We start from the raw sequence: 14161 nt of genomic DNA on the forward strand, positions 1-14161 counted from the left end.
ACCGCCTCCCTCCTCACAGACTGACAGGCAGCGGGCAGAAATAAGCAAGCCTAGATGGGGAGAGAGAGAGACGCCAAGCACCAAAGGGACGCTAGATGGCGTCGATTTGTAGCCTACCTGCTGCTCTGTTCACCACTTTCTGGGTCACGTGGGACGTTGCGGGGCTGTTAGACTCTCGCGACATTGAATTTTGTGTAAGTGTCTCCGCCGGGAATCGAACTCGAGTCTCCCGCTTGAGAGTCTGCCGTCTCCCTGCGGACCACGTGACCCATACAGTGGCGAACAGACCGACTGACCGACCGACAGTAGCCTACCATCCATAGAGCCCCTGCTGTCGCGGGGTAAAAAGAAAAAATCTGTGACCACCAGAATGGTGAATGATTTTTTTCATAATTTTCTCTCCAAAGTTAAAATTTTGTTACATTTTCAAACTTTACACTAAACAAATATGGACTAATTTGCATATCGTGCCTGATCATGACCTTTTGACCTATACCTCATTTTAAGGCAGAAAAACAGGAAGATGGATTTTACCAAAACAGTACACATTTTTGCAATAGACTAAGAATCTAGCCAACATAACTATATAATGTATTATTCCATAGTTTATATCATTTATTGTCTTAATGTAGTTATTAATTTTGTGTGTTTTGGAAATTATACTAAAGGATGGCAGCCCTCTATCAGACCCTAAAGGCAGCATATAACATGCCACTCTGCCATCATTTAAAGCAAAAACTGTGTGAAGGAATATAATTAAATAAACACAGTCATGACTTCATTTCAGAGAACTTTTTATTTAAATAGGTTCATTTCCAGATAAGTGTTTTTCACATTGACACTGTACACATGCACCGCTTGCTGTAAGCACAGCCACCTGCATAAAGGATGCCATAATTCAACAGGGTGAACCAGTTAGCTAAGAACACTTTACCATAAAAATAGTATTTAGAAACCATACACAGATCCCCAGCCAAGTAACAGAATGTATCCGCAGAGAGAATGTGTCAAACACGAGCGTTGTCATTCCTCCCACATCTTCCGTCAGTGATGTATCCTTCTGAACCAAAACCAGAATGCTACAAATCCTTATTAAAAAATTGCACTTTGCTCTATGAAAATACATAAACATTAATAATTTAACAAGATCTTATATAGAATGAGACGTCTATCGTTTCCGGGTCACTGTCATTAATGTCACTGGCGCACAGTTGCACTGAAAAGAGGTCAACAGAACCATGCTGTACTGTCTGGCTGATCACAGAACGAGAGGAAAACATCAACTGTGGGGCGGACGAGGGGCGAGGCCATATTCTGTACACACATCTGAATGACTTGTTTATTCCAGCTTTATCACGCTGCCTCTGTTTTTGCCGTGTCTTTTCATCCGAGACTCAAATCGCATCTCATCCAACAAAACTCCTCCTCGTATAAGAAGATGATTAAGGTCGCCGTAATAGTGCAAAAATACTCTCTTAGAAAGTCCATGCAGGGTGTGTTTTAGTCAAAAATGAGCGAAGGGGGGGGGGGGGGGGCAGCATGGTAGGCTGTTGTAGACTGCAGCAGATGCAGAATGGAGGGAGAGTAGCTTGTATAATGGTGAGGAATATAACAGGATTCCTACATATTTTCAATTAAAAAATTCAATACTTTTTCCCCAGACCTTGATTTGATGTGAAGATTTTGTCTGGTGTTCAATATGATTTACGCAGATAGACATCTTGCCCCTGCTAACTAGGTCATATCACTGTATAGATGAAGATTGTTCTTCACAGCCACAAATATCAGAATATGTGAGATGATTGGCAGGGTTCCTATTTTAAAATTCCATATTTTTCCCAGACCCTATGTTCTTGACTGGATTTGATTTTGGTGGGTATTTGATATAATGCATGCTGACAGCGGCTGGGTAATAAGAGCGTCCCTCTATCTGAACATTATTCTTCACATCAACAAAAACTGTGGACTCAAAGTGGCTCTACGACAACATAAAAGCTAGAATGATGTGTGTATCGGACCTGAACCGCAACATTTTCCATACTTTTCCAGACATTTTTTTCAAATTCCCAAACTGCTCAAGACCTGGAAATGATCAAATTCATTGTTAATACTTTTCCAGACTTTCCAGACCTGCGTAGGAACCCTGCTATAAGGTTGGTAAAAGAGAATGCTCTCAATCTGCCATTACCCAACACCACCACAATGCTGTCTCTTTGTGCATGGATCTTCATCGCCCTCATAAGGTGAACATGATGAAATGACATGGTGGCAGGGTGGAAATTAAAATCTCAAATCCCACTGGTCCAATTGTTGCGACACTTAAAGGAAGAATCCACCCTAAAAACAATTAAAACATGCTCTTGTCGATGTAGCCTGCGTTTCTGGGTCCATTTTGTTGCTCGGTAGTGTATTTTTTCTTATTCCCGTGGATAAACTGGCCAAATGTAGAAGACATGATGTCATGTTGATAGCAGAAAATGCTTCAGCGATCTATAAGGACAATCCCTCAGAATCAAAGAGCGAGAGCTTCTTTCTGGAGAACAGGGAGAAATCCATCGCAGAAGAGGCAAAGATACCAATTTCTCCGCATACCCGTTCTCTGGGTAGGGGTGGGGGTTTTGAAAGGCATTCTGGGAAACGTAAGAAATCACTAACTCAAGTAGAAGTAGATATCAGACAGAATTACACTCCATTTCCATCTTCAGAATCCATCCTCCATCCATTCTCTAGAATCAGTCAACCTGGTGGAGTGTGGATGGATTCAAAGGTCTGGACCCAGGCAAAGTAGATGAGGCAGGTTGATGGAAAGCGGATACACCAAAAAAAAAAAAAAAAAAAAGTAAAAGTAAATGACAACACTTCATCACAAATTGAAATCCAAGAGTGTAGGAAGAGTGTAGGAAGAGTGTAGGAAGAGTGGAGTTTTCCTTTAAGAAGCAAGTGTGTGATTCAAACACTGTCCCATCATTTATGTGTCGAGTGAAATGTGTCCCCATCACCCTCACTTATATATACGTGTATACATCATCAACAATGAACGATTCATTAGCTTACTGGTTTTTCACTGTAGCAGCACCTTCGGGTTAGTATTCAAGACAAAATCTCATCCAGTGATTAAATAAGATGGAGGATTAAAAAATACAGAAACATTTCTAAACACGGGGTGTGCACAAGGGTTTTAGGGACTGAGCGAGGCGGATTTCAGCTTTGCGGCGGTGGAGCTCATCCAAAAAGGAATTCTCGTGGTTTTTTTTTATACAATACAATAAAACCATGTATAAAAATATAGCATTTCGTCTTAAATGAACATATGTTTACTTACGTCTCAGCACTTGCCTAGAAAATGTGGAATATTTACATCGAGATCCGTTATTCATACTTATTTCTTACAATTGTTTGCGGCAAAAAAAAAAAAAAAAAAGGTGAAATAAGACAAATTCAATCTCCGCCGTTTCAGGAAGGGGGATTTGGAAATGAAGACACGAGCCGTCTTGCGATAACCGAGCCCTCTTTCAAGGAAACTGGAGTGTGGACGTGACTTGAGTGTTATTGATGGTGTTGTGTGAGAGGACAAAAACTCTCGGTCCGCCATGTTGGCTGGTTTCAGCTGTCAGAATGTGCGGGAGGTCTGCCAACACGACCGACAGAAATCCACAGAGACGACACTCAGACTGGTCTTTATGGAGGAAAGGTTGTGGAGTGGGGGGAGGCAGCATGTTGATGTGTCCATCTGTGTGTGTGGTGTGTGTGTATATGTGTAGTAGTGTGTGTGTGTGTTTCAGCACACACACACTGTGGTCTTGCTGTGCTGCTGGAGGAGCGGCGGGACGCTGGCCGACTCCTTCTGGTTCTTCTCGGCGTTGCGTCGGAGCAGCGGCGGCCTCTCGGCGGTCCTGCGCCGGGCCCTCTTGGCCGACTGGCCCGACGGAGGCGGCCCGTTGGGGGTCCTTTTGCCGCCGAGTCCCGCCCTCGGGGTGGGGCCGGCGGTCAGGAGCGAGCGGAAGGGCGGCTCGTCCGCGGCGAAGGAGCCGGACAGGGCCATGTGGTACAGGCTGCGGCTTCCCGACAGGCCGTCCGTCCGCTCCAGGGTGGGGAGGAGCTCGCACACGGCCGACACCGAGTCTTCCTCCTGGGGCCGCTGCGGGACGACGGGGGGGGGGAGACAGTGAGGAGAAACTTCACCTTTCAAGCTTTACAGTATGACACACACCTTTGAAATAGTTTCACGTTTCAACAATAGGGCTGGGTATTATGAAGGACCTCACTGTACGATTCAATACTATCTTTCACGCTACAATACATCACACAAGTATCGAAATTGTACACATAAATAACTGAAATTAGCAGTGAATTGATACCAACTATACAGTGTATCTTTGTAGTTTTGTAATACATGACTATGTGCATTATTGATAGGGCTGGGCAATATGGTTGAAATCAATATCATGAAAATCATAAGGATTTTTCTCGCTTTTCTCTCTCGATATCAATATATATCACGATATGGTTCATGTATGCAGAATCACGTTAAATAATCAGATTAATGTTCATCTCATTGAACCGAATGGTAATGTTAGGTGTGATGTCAAACAAAACAGAAATATTCAAATAATATTCCTACCATACCTCATTTTATGAGAGTTTTTAAGTCAAATTTGCTTGTCATCATCAATTTAGACAGCAGAAATGTGTGTCACGATATCAAAATATCTTCATATCATCACGATATGATTCCACTGAAAGACGATAAACGATAATATTGAATTATCGCCCAGCCCTAGTATGACACACGCCTTTGAAATAGTTTCACGTTTCAACAATAGGGCTGGGTATTATGAAGGACCTCACTGTACAATTCAATACTATCTTTCACGCTACAATACATCACACAAGTATCGAAATTGTACACATAAATAACTGAAATTAGCAGTGAATTGATACCAACTATACAGTGTATCTTTGTAGTTCTGTTATACATGACTATGTGCATTATTGATATGGTTTACTTAAATTTACTGGGCATATTGAATGTAAATAACGCAGATTTCTGTGTGCTGTAGTGAACTGAAATAACAGAGAAACACACAACTCTTGTTCTGACATTAAATACACACTAGTTAACAGGCTCAGTTCTGTCAGATTTGTTATGTTGCTGCAGTAATTTAATACCGAATGTCAAAGCTTGCAGATAATGTTGCTTTTATTGAGTGTATGTCATTCCTTTTTGTTTTTCAAATATGAAAGGTGCCCAAACATCTGCCTTTAGATCCATACTCCATACTAAATGTGAAAAATGAAATCTGCATCTTCTCACGCCCCACTGGTACACCGATTTTTCACCCCGGCCCTTTTCGACAATACCAAAGCACGTGTTCTGTCGCCTTTCGTCCGATGCGCTCCTGCTCTCACCTGAAGGAGGGGCGTGTCGGCGCGGGAGACGGAGGCGGGGGGACACTGGGACACCTTGGCCAGGTCGAGCAGCACCTCCTCGTGGTGCAGCGTGTCCTGGGGCGTCCCGGGCTCCTGCAGGGCGATGACGATGGCGCTGGTGTTGTCGGCGCGCAGCATCCTCTGCCGCCACCGGAGCAGAGCGTGGCTCACCAGCTGCCGGGCGCTCGACACCCCGCACGGCGCCTGCGGCAACGGAGCGGGGGGGCGTTATTATTAATGAGCTCCCGTGTCGTTTTTTTTTTTTTTTTTTTTCCCAGCTCCAAAAACGGGTTAATCGTCCACTTTCCCCGCCCCGCGTCTTCCTAGCCGGTCCAGGGGGATCGGCACCAGCAACCCTCAGGTCGCTAAGCCGGCCTCTCTGACCTCTAGGGCCAGTGGTTCTCAACCTTTTTCATATCAAGGACACCCCATTTAATGAGATTTATGTCTCTCGGACCCAAATCTGAGAATATTTTTTTTTTTTTTTAAACATCTCTTTATTGAATTTTCAAAAGGTTCTGGTATACATAATACAAGATCATCATATAATATACAAAATATAAAACCGCCCTTCCCTTTCCCAACCCCCTGATCTCTCCTACTCATCCTCCCAATCCACCCCATCTGAGAATAATTTTATTGTTAGATATGATTTTGTCCAGAATTCCACGACTATCTGTATTGTAGGTAGAGAGATAACTATGATAATAAACTATGATCAAAATAGTCATTCTTCTACATTCTCTAATTGCATTAACTTCTTGTAAATGAAATAACGGTGAAGTTGAACAATTCATCAATTTGCTGGGGACCCCCTGGAACCCCCTCAAGGACCCCTGGTGGTCCCCGGACCCCACGTTGAGAACCACTGCTCTAGGCTACCGCCCCCAAAGAATGGAAGAGTTACTTGATGTACATTTTCCCAGCTGGTCTGGGGATTTGAACCAGCGACCTATTAGTCGCAAGCTGGCTTCTCTAAGCTCTAAGCCAGCGGTTCTCAACGTGGGGTCCGGGGACCACCAGCGGTCCTTGAGGAGGTTCCAGGGGGTCCCCAGCACTTCACCATTATTTAATTTACAAGAAGTTAACACAATTAGAGAATGTAGAAGAATGACTATTTGGATCATAGTTTGACTGTATTTCTCTACCTACAATACAGTCATGGAATTCTGGACAAAATCGTATCAAACAATAAACATATTCTCAGATTTTCACAGTCAAAATCTCATCAAATGGGGGTCCGTGGCCCTAATGTGCAGTAATTTAGGGGTCCTTGATATGAAAAAGGTTGAGAATGACTGCTCTAAGCTACCACTGCCTACAGTTCAGGCAGGCAGGAAGAGAAGTCATCTATCTCTTAACGATCCAGACTAATCACAGATATATTAAAAAAAAAAACATAAGCAGCCCGGTTCAGGCCCGGATCTCGACTTGGCGTCGCGCTCCACTCACCATCGCCTCGTCGTTGTCCTGGCACATGGAGATGGCGTCCTGGGGCGGCACCATATTCCACAGGCCGTCGCTGCCCAGGATGATGTAGCGGTGTTTCCTGGGGTCGAGGGTCACCACGCTGGTGTCGGGCTCCGGGGAGACCACGAACTCCCCGCTGTAGAAGTCATAGCTCCACAGGTCGCCTGGGAAGAAAAGTGGAGCTGAAGTCAAGTCACCGGACGTCGGGGTGAATATACTCCATTCTGACTGGCTAGAGGGTGTCCAGTTATTTTCAGGTAACTCGCCACTGCTGCCATTTTGTGGTTGTCTAAAGCAGTGGTTCTCAACGTGGGGTCTGGGGACCACCAGGGGTCCTTGAGGGGGTTCCAGGGGGTCCCCAGCAAATTGATGAATTGTTAAACTTCAGCATTATTTCATTTACAAGAAGTGAACACAATTAGAGAATGTAGAAGAATGACTGTTATGATCGTAGTTTGTCTGTTATCTCTCTACCTCTCAACGGAATTCTGGACAAAATCATATCTAACAAAAAAACATATTCTCAGATTTAGGTCCAAGAGACAAAATCACATCAAATGGGGGTCCGTGGCCCTAATGTGGACTACATTAGGGGTCCTTGAGATGGAAAAGGTTGAGAATCACTGGTCTAAAGGTTCTGTGCAATAGCCACAGTTTATTGATTGATTACAGCCTTTCAAAGTTTCCCAGTTCTCTACAACTTTTACATCTAAAACATCTAAAAAATGATGCTTGTAGAACAGTTGCATCCACTGTTCAAATCAATGGAAAGTTTTAGTCATTTTACTGAGTTTTTCGGTTTTGATTAATACTAGAGTTTGTCATCTAATTAGTGCTTTCTAGCAAGCTATGTTACTTCATTAAAATACTGTAGCATTACGTAAGGAAACACCAAAGCAGCAAATAATACACGATTTAAAATAGCTTGGTTGCTTGCAGTGTGAATGCACGGTTAGATGCACTGCAGAAACCTTTGAAGTCCAACATCATGCTATGCAAATCTGTCAATGGCCTGAGGCACGTTTCCCCATGTGGGTCCAAGCTGACTACTTCCCTAACAGGTCAGAATCTGCTCAAAGATTGTAGGCCAGTCACTTGAGAAACTCTATGAATCAGCCTAACATAATAACATATTATAGCTGGCCAACAACATCGCCTCTGACCCCAACCACGTCCTGAACAGTGAATATAAATTGTTACCATCAAATCGGAGATCTAGGGTTCCACGATTTAATAGGGTTAGACTGAAGCACTCTTTTGTACACAGTCAATCCTAAAATTAAATATGGAGCTTAATCCCTGATCAAATGTACGTTGAAGGGCCTTGAATATTGTCTTTTGTGATTGTAATGATATGTTGAATGTATGTATCTTTGTGTCCTGTCTTAATTTTTGTCTTTTCTGTGATGTTGCAAATGGAGCTGCTGTGATGCAAGAAACATTTCAGACTGGATCTGACAATAAAGTATTATCATCATTATCATTATCATCAGTCATTGTGTTTACTGTGATGGTTGCTTTTCCTACCCAGAGCCCTGGCTACTGCCAGGAATGGGATCTGGTCGATGACGGTGCTCCGGCGGACCGGGCCGTTGTGGGTCAGCCTGGGCCTCTTCCACACCACCCGGTTCACTCCAGACTTCTTGATCACACTGGGAACAGAGAATGGAAGCAGAGGGCATAGCAGAGAGAAAAAAAACATATTACCAATTGAACATAGCTAATGAATGTTCTGAACCTGGAAGTGCAAATAATGCAACATAATAAAACCGACACGGCTGCTAGTCCCATTTACATCTTTGGGTGAAACTAAACAACTCATGGCATTCACCTTATTTCATTTGCCTTACTTTCCAAATCTGCTTTGACTAGATATCACCACATGTAAAGAATCTGTTAATGCCTCTTTCTAATTTCATATTTGCATCAAAATGTAACTTAATTAGATAGTGAGTAAAATAACACCTGTAATAACTGTATTTAACACATTTTAATTCTAAAGTATACTTATTTTAAAGCCTTAAATTTAGATAAAGACCCATGTTGGTGACTTTAAATGCAGTTTGTGCAACCTTGAAAGAGCAGTAAATTCAACATATTTGCCTTCAATTTAAAAAAATACTAGTACTATCAATAAAAAGCAGTGGATTCTGGCAGATTGTTGCTTATTTGAGTTGATTAAAGGAATGGCATCAGTTGTCAACCTAGCAAACTTGGCAAACCCACAGTGTTCAGAAAGCAATTCACTGCATAGGGACACTGAATCTAAACTTGGGCTTTCTGCAGGTTGACAGCAGCACGCAAAATGATTAGCCTCTCAAAAGTAACTAGAGCTTTAAGTCACAACAGGCCGGTTACCCTTGCACAGTGACCAGGAAGGTGGTGTGTTTGCTGGGATTAGGAAAGGCGTGGGGAAAACAATGCAGGTATTGGTCATACAATATTTGAAATATCACAAACCCTGATTTTCAACATTCATTCATGCCAATTCACAGCCCAAATCCCTCATAACCATGCAGAAAGCTGGAAAATGTTATTTTTTCCAGACTTTTTACAGACCCACAGATTCCCTGACAAGGAACACTGCCCAAAAGCAAACCAGCTGTCTGAGTAGGATCCTCTGTGTCTCTGGGGCAGAGAGGGTAGAAGATAGATATTTACAACTATGAATTTGTCCGACTGCAAAAATACAGAAGAACAAGCTTTAAAATAGCATGTCCATTTTTTTTTTATTCCTAAAAACACAGTATTGGAATGCCGAAATGACTTATGTTGTAGATGAGTAGGCCAGTGTAGCGCATGTAGTGCCCTATTTGAGTGTCACTTGTGATCACTGTAGCAGTTTATTATGTAATAACTTCCAGATAATGTAGTAACTTGTCAAAATTTAATAAAATATCCCTCTAAATGAAAAATGTAATCAAACCTGTCAATGGAATACATTGCCAGAAAACGTAGATTGATATTGTAATATTTTCTTTCCTGGTAATGTAATATATTATGGCAATAATCAGAAATTATTAGATTATAAGTGGTGCAACTTCCTTCTTATATTACACTATCAGTCTGAAGATGTTATTACATTATCCAGCAGTTTATTATATCTATCTATATTTATTAGATACTATTTAGAGGGATTTTTTTTATTACATTTTGACAAATTATTACATTATATGTCAATTATTACATTATAAGTGGTGTAACTTCCTTCTTATTTTACACTATCAGTCTGAAGATGTTATTACATTATCCAGCAGTTTATTATATCTATCTATATTTATTAGATACTATTTAGAGGGATTTTTTTTATTACATTTTGACAAATTATTACATTATATGTCAATTATTACATTATAAGTGGTGTAACTTCCTTCTTATATTACACTATCAGTCTGAAGATGTTATTACATTATCCAGCAGTTTATTATATCTATCTATATTTATTAGATACTATTTAGAGGGATTTTTTTTATTACATTTTGACAAATTATTACATTATATGTCAATTGTTACATTATCAGTTGCTACAATCCTAAGTGTTCACTCTCAAAGGGTTTTAGACTAAACCTGCACTACTCCTCACTAACATATAACAGTATTATACACTGTAATCTTGCTTTTATACTGTCTGAGCCTATGTCTATGAAGAAATGCTGTACTCCATCTGTTATCATACTAGGCTGCATGTCACAAGGCTATGGAGCTTACTCAATTGTATAAGTACAGAGTTGTGGTCGTTGTTTAGCCGTGCACGGGCCTGTCAGTACAACAATGTGTTATCAGGAGACACACAGGGAGACGGAAGAAAGGACACTATCTCCCGAGCTAGATACCAGTTTGATCTGCTACTGTGCAAAAGATAAGCTTATTGGTTGAACTCGCTCCTTTATCATAGGGGTTGTGGGCGATGGAATCTGCTGTTATTGAACTGGAGCTTGTCTTACTCTGGCCTGGGTTACTAGAAGTTATTAGCCTGTCTCTGATGTTCTAGTCACAGCTGAATTGAATTAGAAAAGCCTCTATTTCTGCATTGTCTAAAGGCTGAACTGCAGATTCCAAGCGTTCTCCCTCAGAGTGTTTCGGTAATGGAATTAAAACCAAAAATCAGTTTGGGGACATTTTTTTTTTTTTTAGAGTTAACTGATTGTCACAAGAACTGACAGTCGGATTCAAAGCAGCCCCGTATGACAGCGATGAGTTTTAAATTAATTTTCCAGCTGAAAGAGGTTTGTTTATGTTTTGATTGTTTTTGACCTGAGCGATACATTCCTGTCTGATGAGCAATTATGCGTACATCAAGTTGCGAAAAGCTGAACTACCTCAAAGATGGCACTTTCAAACGCAATAACAGAGTGAAGGAAAACGCAGAGCCAGAGAGTTTCGGGTTTAGACCAGGTTTAGACTTACCTCCCCCCCAGGCCTTCGATGCGCTGCCTCTCCCGGGGCAGCTCAGGTTTGTGGTCTTGTGTGACCTCCACGGCTCTGATGAACTGGTCCGAGGGGTCATCCTGGACTCCGAGGACGACCGCCGAGTCCCCGACGTGGGCCACGTACATGCGGTTGCCCCGGATGACCACCACACTGGCCGTGGTGCCGGATGTGCTGGGCAGGCCTGTGAGCGTCTTTGGCCATTCAGCTAACAGGAGGAGACGGAGAGATAGGACGAATACATTTACAGGACAACAAAAGCCCTAAAACATGATGTTCTGTGTTGCTATCACTATGGTACTGGTGACTTTATCTGCTTCAGAGTATGTTGTAGGTACTAGGCTACTTAATGACCAAATCCGGACCACAACACTATAACCATATGGTCAGATCAGTGAATTAGAGCAGTGGTTCTCAACCTTTTTCATATCAAGGACCCCTAATTTAGTCTACATTAGGGCCACGGACCCCCATTTGATGACATTTTGTCTCTCTGACCCAAATCTGAGAAGATTTTTTATTGTCAGATATGATTTTGTCCAGAATTCCATGACTATCTGTACTGTAGGTAGAGAGATAACAGTGAAACTATGATCAAAATAGTCATTCTAAAATGACAAAATAATGAAGTTTAACAATTCATCAATTTGCTGGGGACCCCCTGGAATGCCCTCAAGGACCCCTGGTGGTCCCCGGACCCCACGTTGAGAACCACTGAATTTTAGAGTGTATCTGTCTTGTAGTAGGCTACCTCTCTTCCATAGGCATACAATGACACAGGCACGTCACCTCTGACCAGCTGTTTCAAGTCGATGACATGCCCGGACATATCACAGGCTGTTACCAAAACAGCCTGCTGGTTTCTTATAGGCATAGCACACACCGGCTACTGCAAGAAAGCCGCGATTTGAAAAAAAAAACATTTTCCCAAACAATGTGGGATGAGTTATGTACCTAAATATCGTGACAATCTTACAGTGTGCGTCCATGCAATGCGATATAATTGTGCATGTTGGGCTGAAGTCAGCTACGGCTAACCTAACTAGCTCTGCTACCTTGGTTTGCTGTAGCCGTACGAAACGTTCTCTCTTCGTATGGACAGAACCTCATTCAAAAATCTGACAGGTTAAGGTTGTCTTGCTTCTCGGTCTAATTGCATACCTGGTAGAACGTGACTTAAGGTCATTTACGGATCAAATGGGTCTTCAGGTAAAATCGGTATATATATGATTTCCCAAGCAGCACGTTATTTCAATAAAATCTCAACTTTTACGATTGGTGCAGGCTGCTCGCTACAGCCGTTCGCGGTGTATTTTGCTGGAAAGACTGTCGGAATTTAACAGGCAAGTCAATTACACAAGTTGAACTTTTGGTGAAATAAGCGCAATTTGGTGGATTCCATGCATGCCGGATCAAATAGTGGTTTCTATCCATTTGTGACCGGTGTTAAGTCATGTTTTACGAGGTGTGTAGGTTTGTCGATGAGCAAGGCAACATTCAATTTCCAAATTTTTGAATGCAGTTTGGCATACAGCTGTATCCATACAGGGAGAGAACGGCACATATTGGGTTTAAAAGGCACCTAGCTGATAACGTCAATTATCATTAGTGTTGTCAACTCACGTAGCTTTTTCCACATGGCATGGTGGCAGGCTACAAATCCTTTACGTATAGCAGAGCAGACCTCCCGGTCACACTCTGACCAGAAGCCCCGCTGCTTCTTCATGAACTCCCACAAATAGTCCCGTGCGAACTGCGCAGCCTCGCGACCCCCGTGACCGTCGAACACAGCGAAAAAAGCCACGGAGCGGCGGGAACGACCCGCGGTGCCAGGCTCAGCCGGCAGCGGGCTCTGACTTGTCGGCAGTGATGTTTCCGTTGTTATAGTTTGGTCTTCGGTTTGTCCAGGTTGAGAAGACGGAGCTGAAACCACCAGGGGCTCCACGGCGTCTGTAGTCCGGTCTGGATGCGAGCTCCCAGCCACGGAAGAGAACGTCCAATTTTCCCCGCTGCTCTCATCTGTCTCACCCGACGTCGGCTCATCTTCTCCCGGCTCGGGCTCTACTATGACCTCGGTGACATCCTCCATGTATTTTCTGCCTCCTTGGTCGGTAAACACGCTCACTCTCATCAATAAGGCGTTTTCCATGGCTCAAGAACAGATCTTTCTCCAATCTGCCGATATTAATAGCTTATAAAACAATAACGGGAGTGTTTTAGTTGAGTTTATTGCAGCGCAGACTCCAGCCTTTGTTTATGTTCGAGTGTAGTAGGCATGCTCGAACGCGTTGACGTCACCATCGGTCTTCTTCTAGCCCACCGAAGAAACACTATAGACAACATGGCAGGGCTGTTGCCCTCTAGAGGTCGGACCTCACACAGCACGAAATTATCACAAAACCAGCCACAAGCCACAATGAAATGAAAAACAAGCAAATAGTAAACATGTTGTCCCCCACCACTGATGTAGTTCCACCCTTGGGTCAGTCAGTGATTGCTGAGTGTACTTGAAATATGAGTGAAATTGTATAAGCATTTTGGTATGGGACAATGAAAGGACAGATTGACCATATATTTCTGTTGCCTACTCTCCTCAGAATTAGGCTTACAAGTTATATCTTGAAATGTAGTAACTGTAATTGTCCTGTTTTTACTCAGTACAGTACAAAATATAAGAACTACAATACGCAATAAATACAATCCGTACATTACACAATGTACACTACAATACTACAATATACAATTTATAATACAATATACAATATAACATACAACACCAGGAGTGTGAGTGTTATGAATGATATAAATGCTAAATGATAAGTGATATATGGTA

At 42.5% G+C, this 14161-nt stretch overlaps 1 protein-coding gene across 1 annotated transcript; it reads right to left on the reverse strand.

Annotated features, from left to right (window-relative positions):
* Positions 1-812: 812 nt before the first annotated feature.
* ppm1db (protein phosphatase, Mg2+/Mn2+ dependent, 1Db) lies at positions 813-13566 on the reverse strand. The gene is made up of 6 exons (XM_071518492.1): positions 12952-13566; positions 11308-11536; positions 8428-8552; positions 6883-7064; positions 5410-5634; positions 813-4138 (listed from the first exon to the last, which is right to left on the reverse strand). Exons 1-6 carry the CDS (start codon positions 13475-13477, stop codon positions 3779-3781), a joined length of 1647 nt encoding a protein of 548 aa, XP_071374593.1. The 5' UTR covers positions 13478-13566; the 3' UTR covers positions 813-3778.
* Positions 13567-14161: the final 595 nt, after the last annotated feature.

Source organism: Centroberyx affinis, unplaced genomic scaffold (assembly GCF_046629955.1).
Source record: "Centroberyx affinis isolate AG114_WGS23_722 - 3 ecotype Tasmania unplaced genomic scaffold, CSIRO-AGI_Caff_v1 ptg000583l_1, whole genome shotgun sequence".
NCBI lineage: Eukaryota > Metazoa > Chordata > Actinopteri > Beryciformes > Berycidae > Centroberyx > Centroberyx affinis.

Coding starts and splice junctions, on each gene's coding strand:
- ppm1db (XM_071518492.1), bottom strand. CDS start 13,477: ATGGAAAACGCCTTATTGATGAGAGTGAGCGTGTTTACCGACCAAGGA. Junction 8,553..11,307: donor ATCGAAGGCCTGGGGGGGAG/GTAAGTCTAAAC, acceptor CTCTGTTCCCAG/TGTGATCAAGAAGTCTGGAG. Junction 7,065..8,427: donor GGCAGTAGCCAGGGCTCTGG/GTAGGAAAAGCA, acceptor TTTTCTTCCCAG/GCGACCTGTGGAGCTATGAC.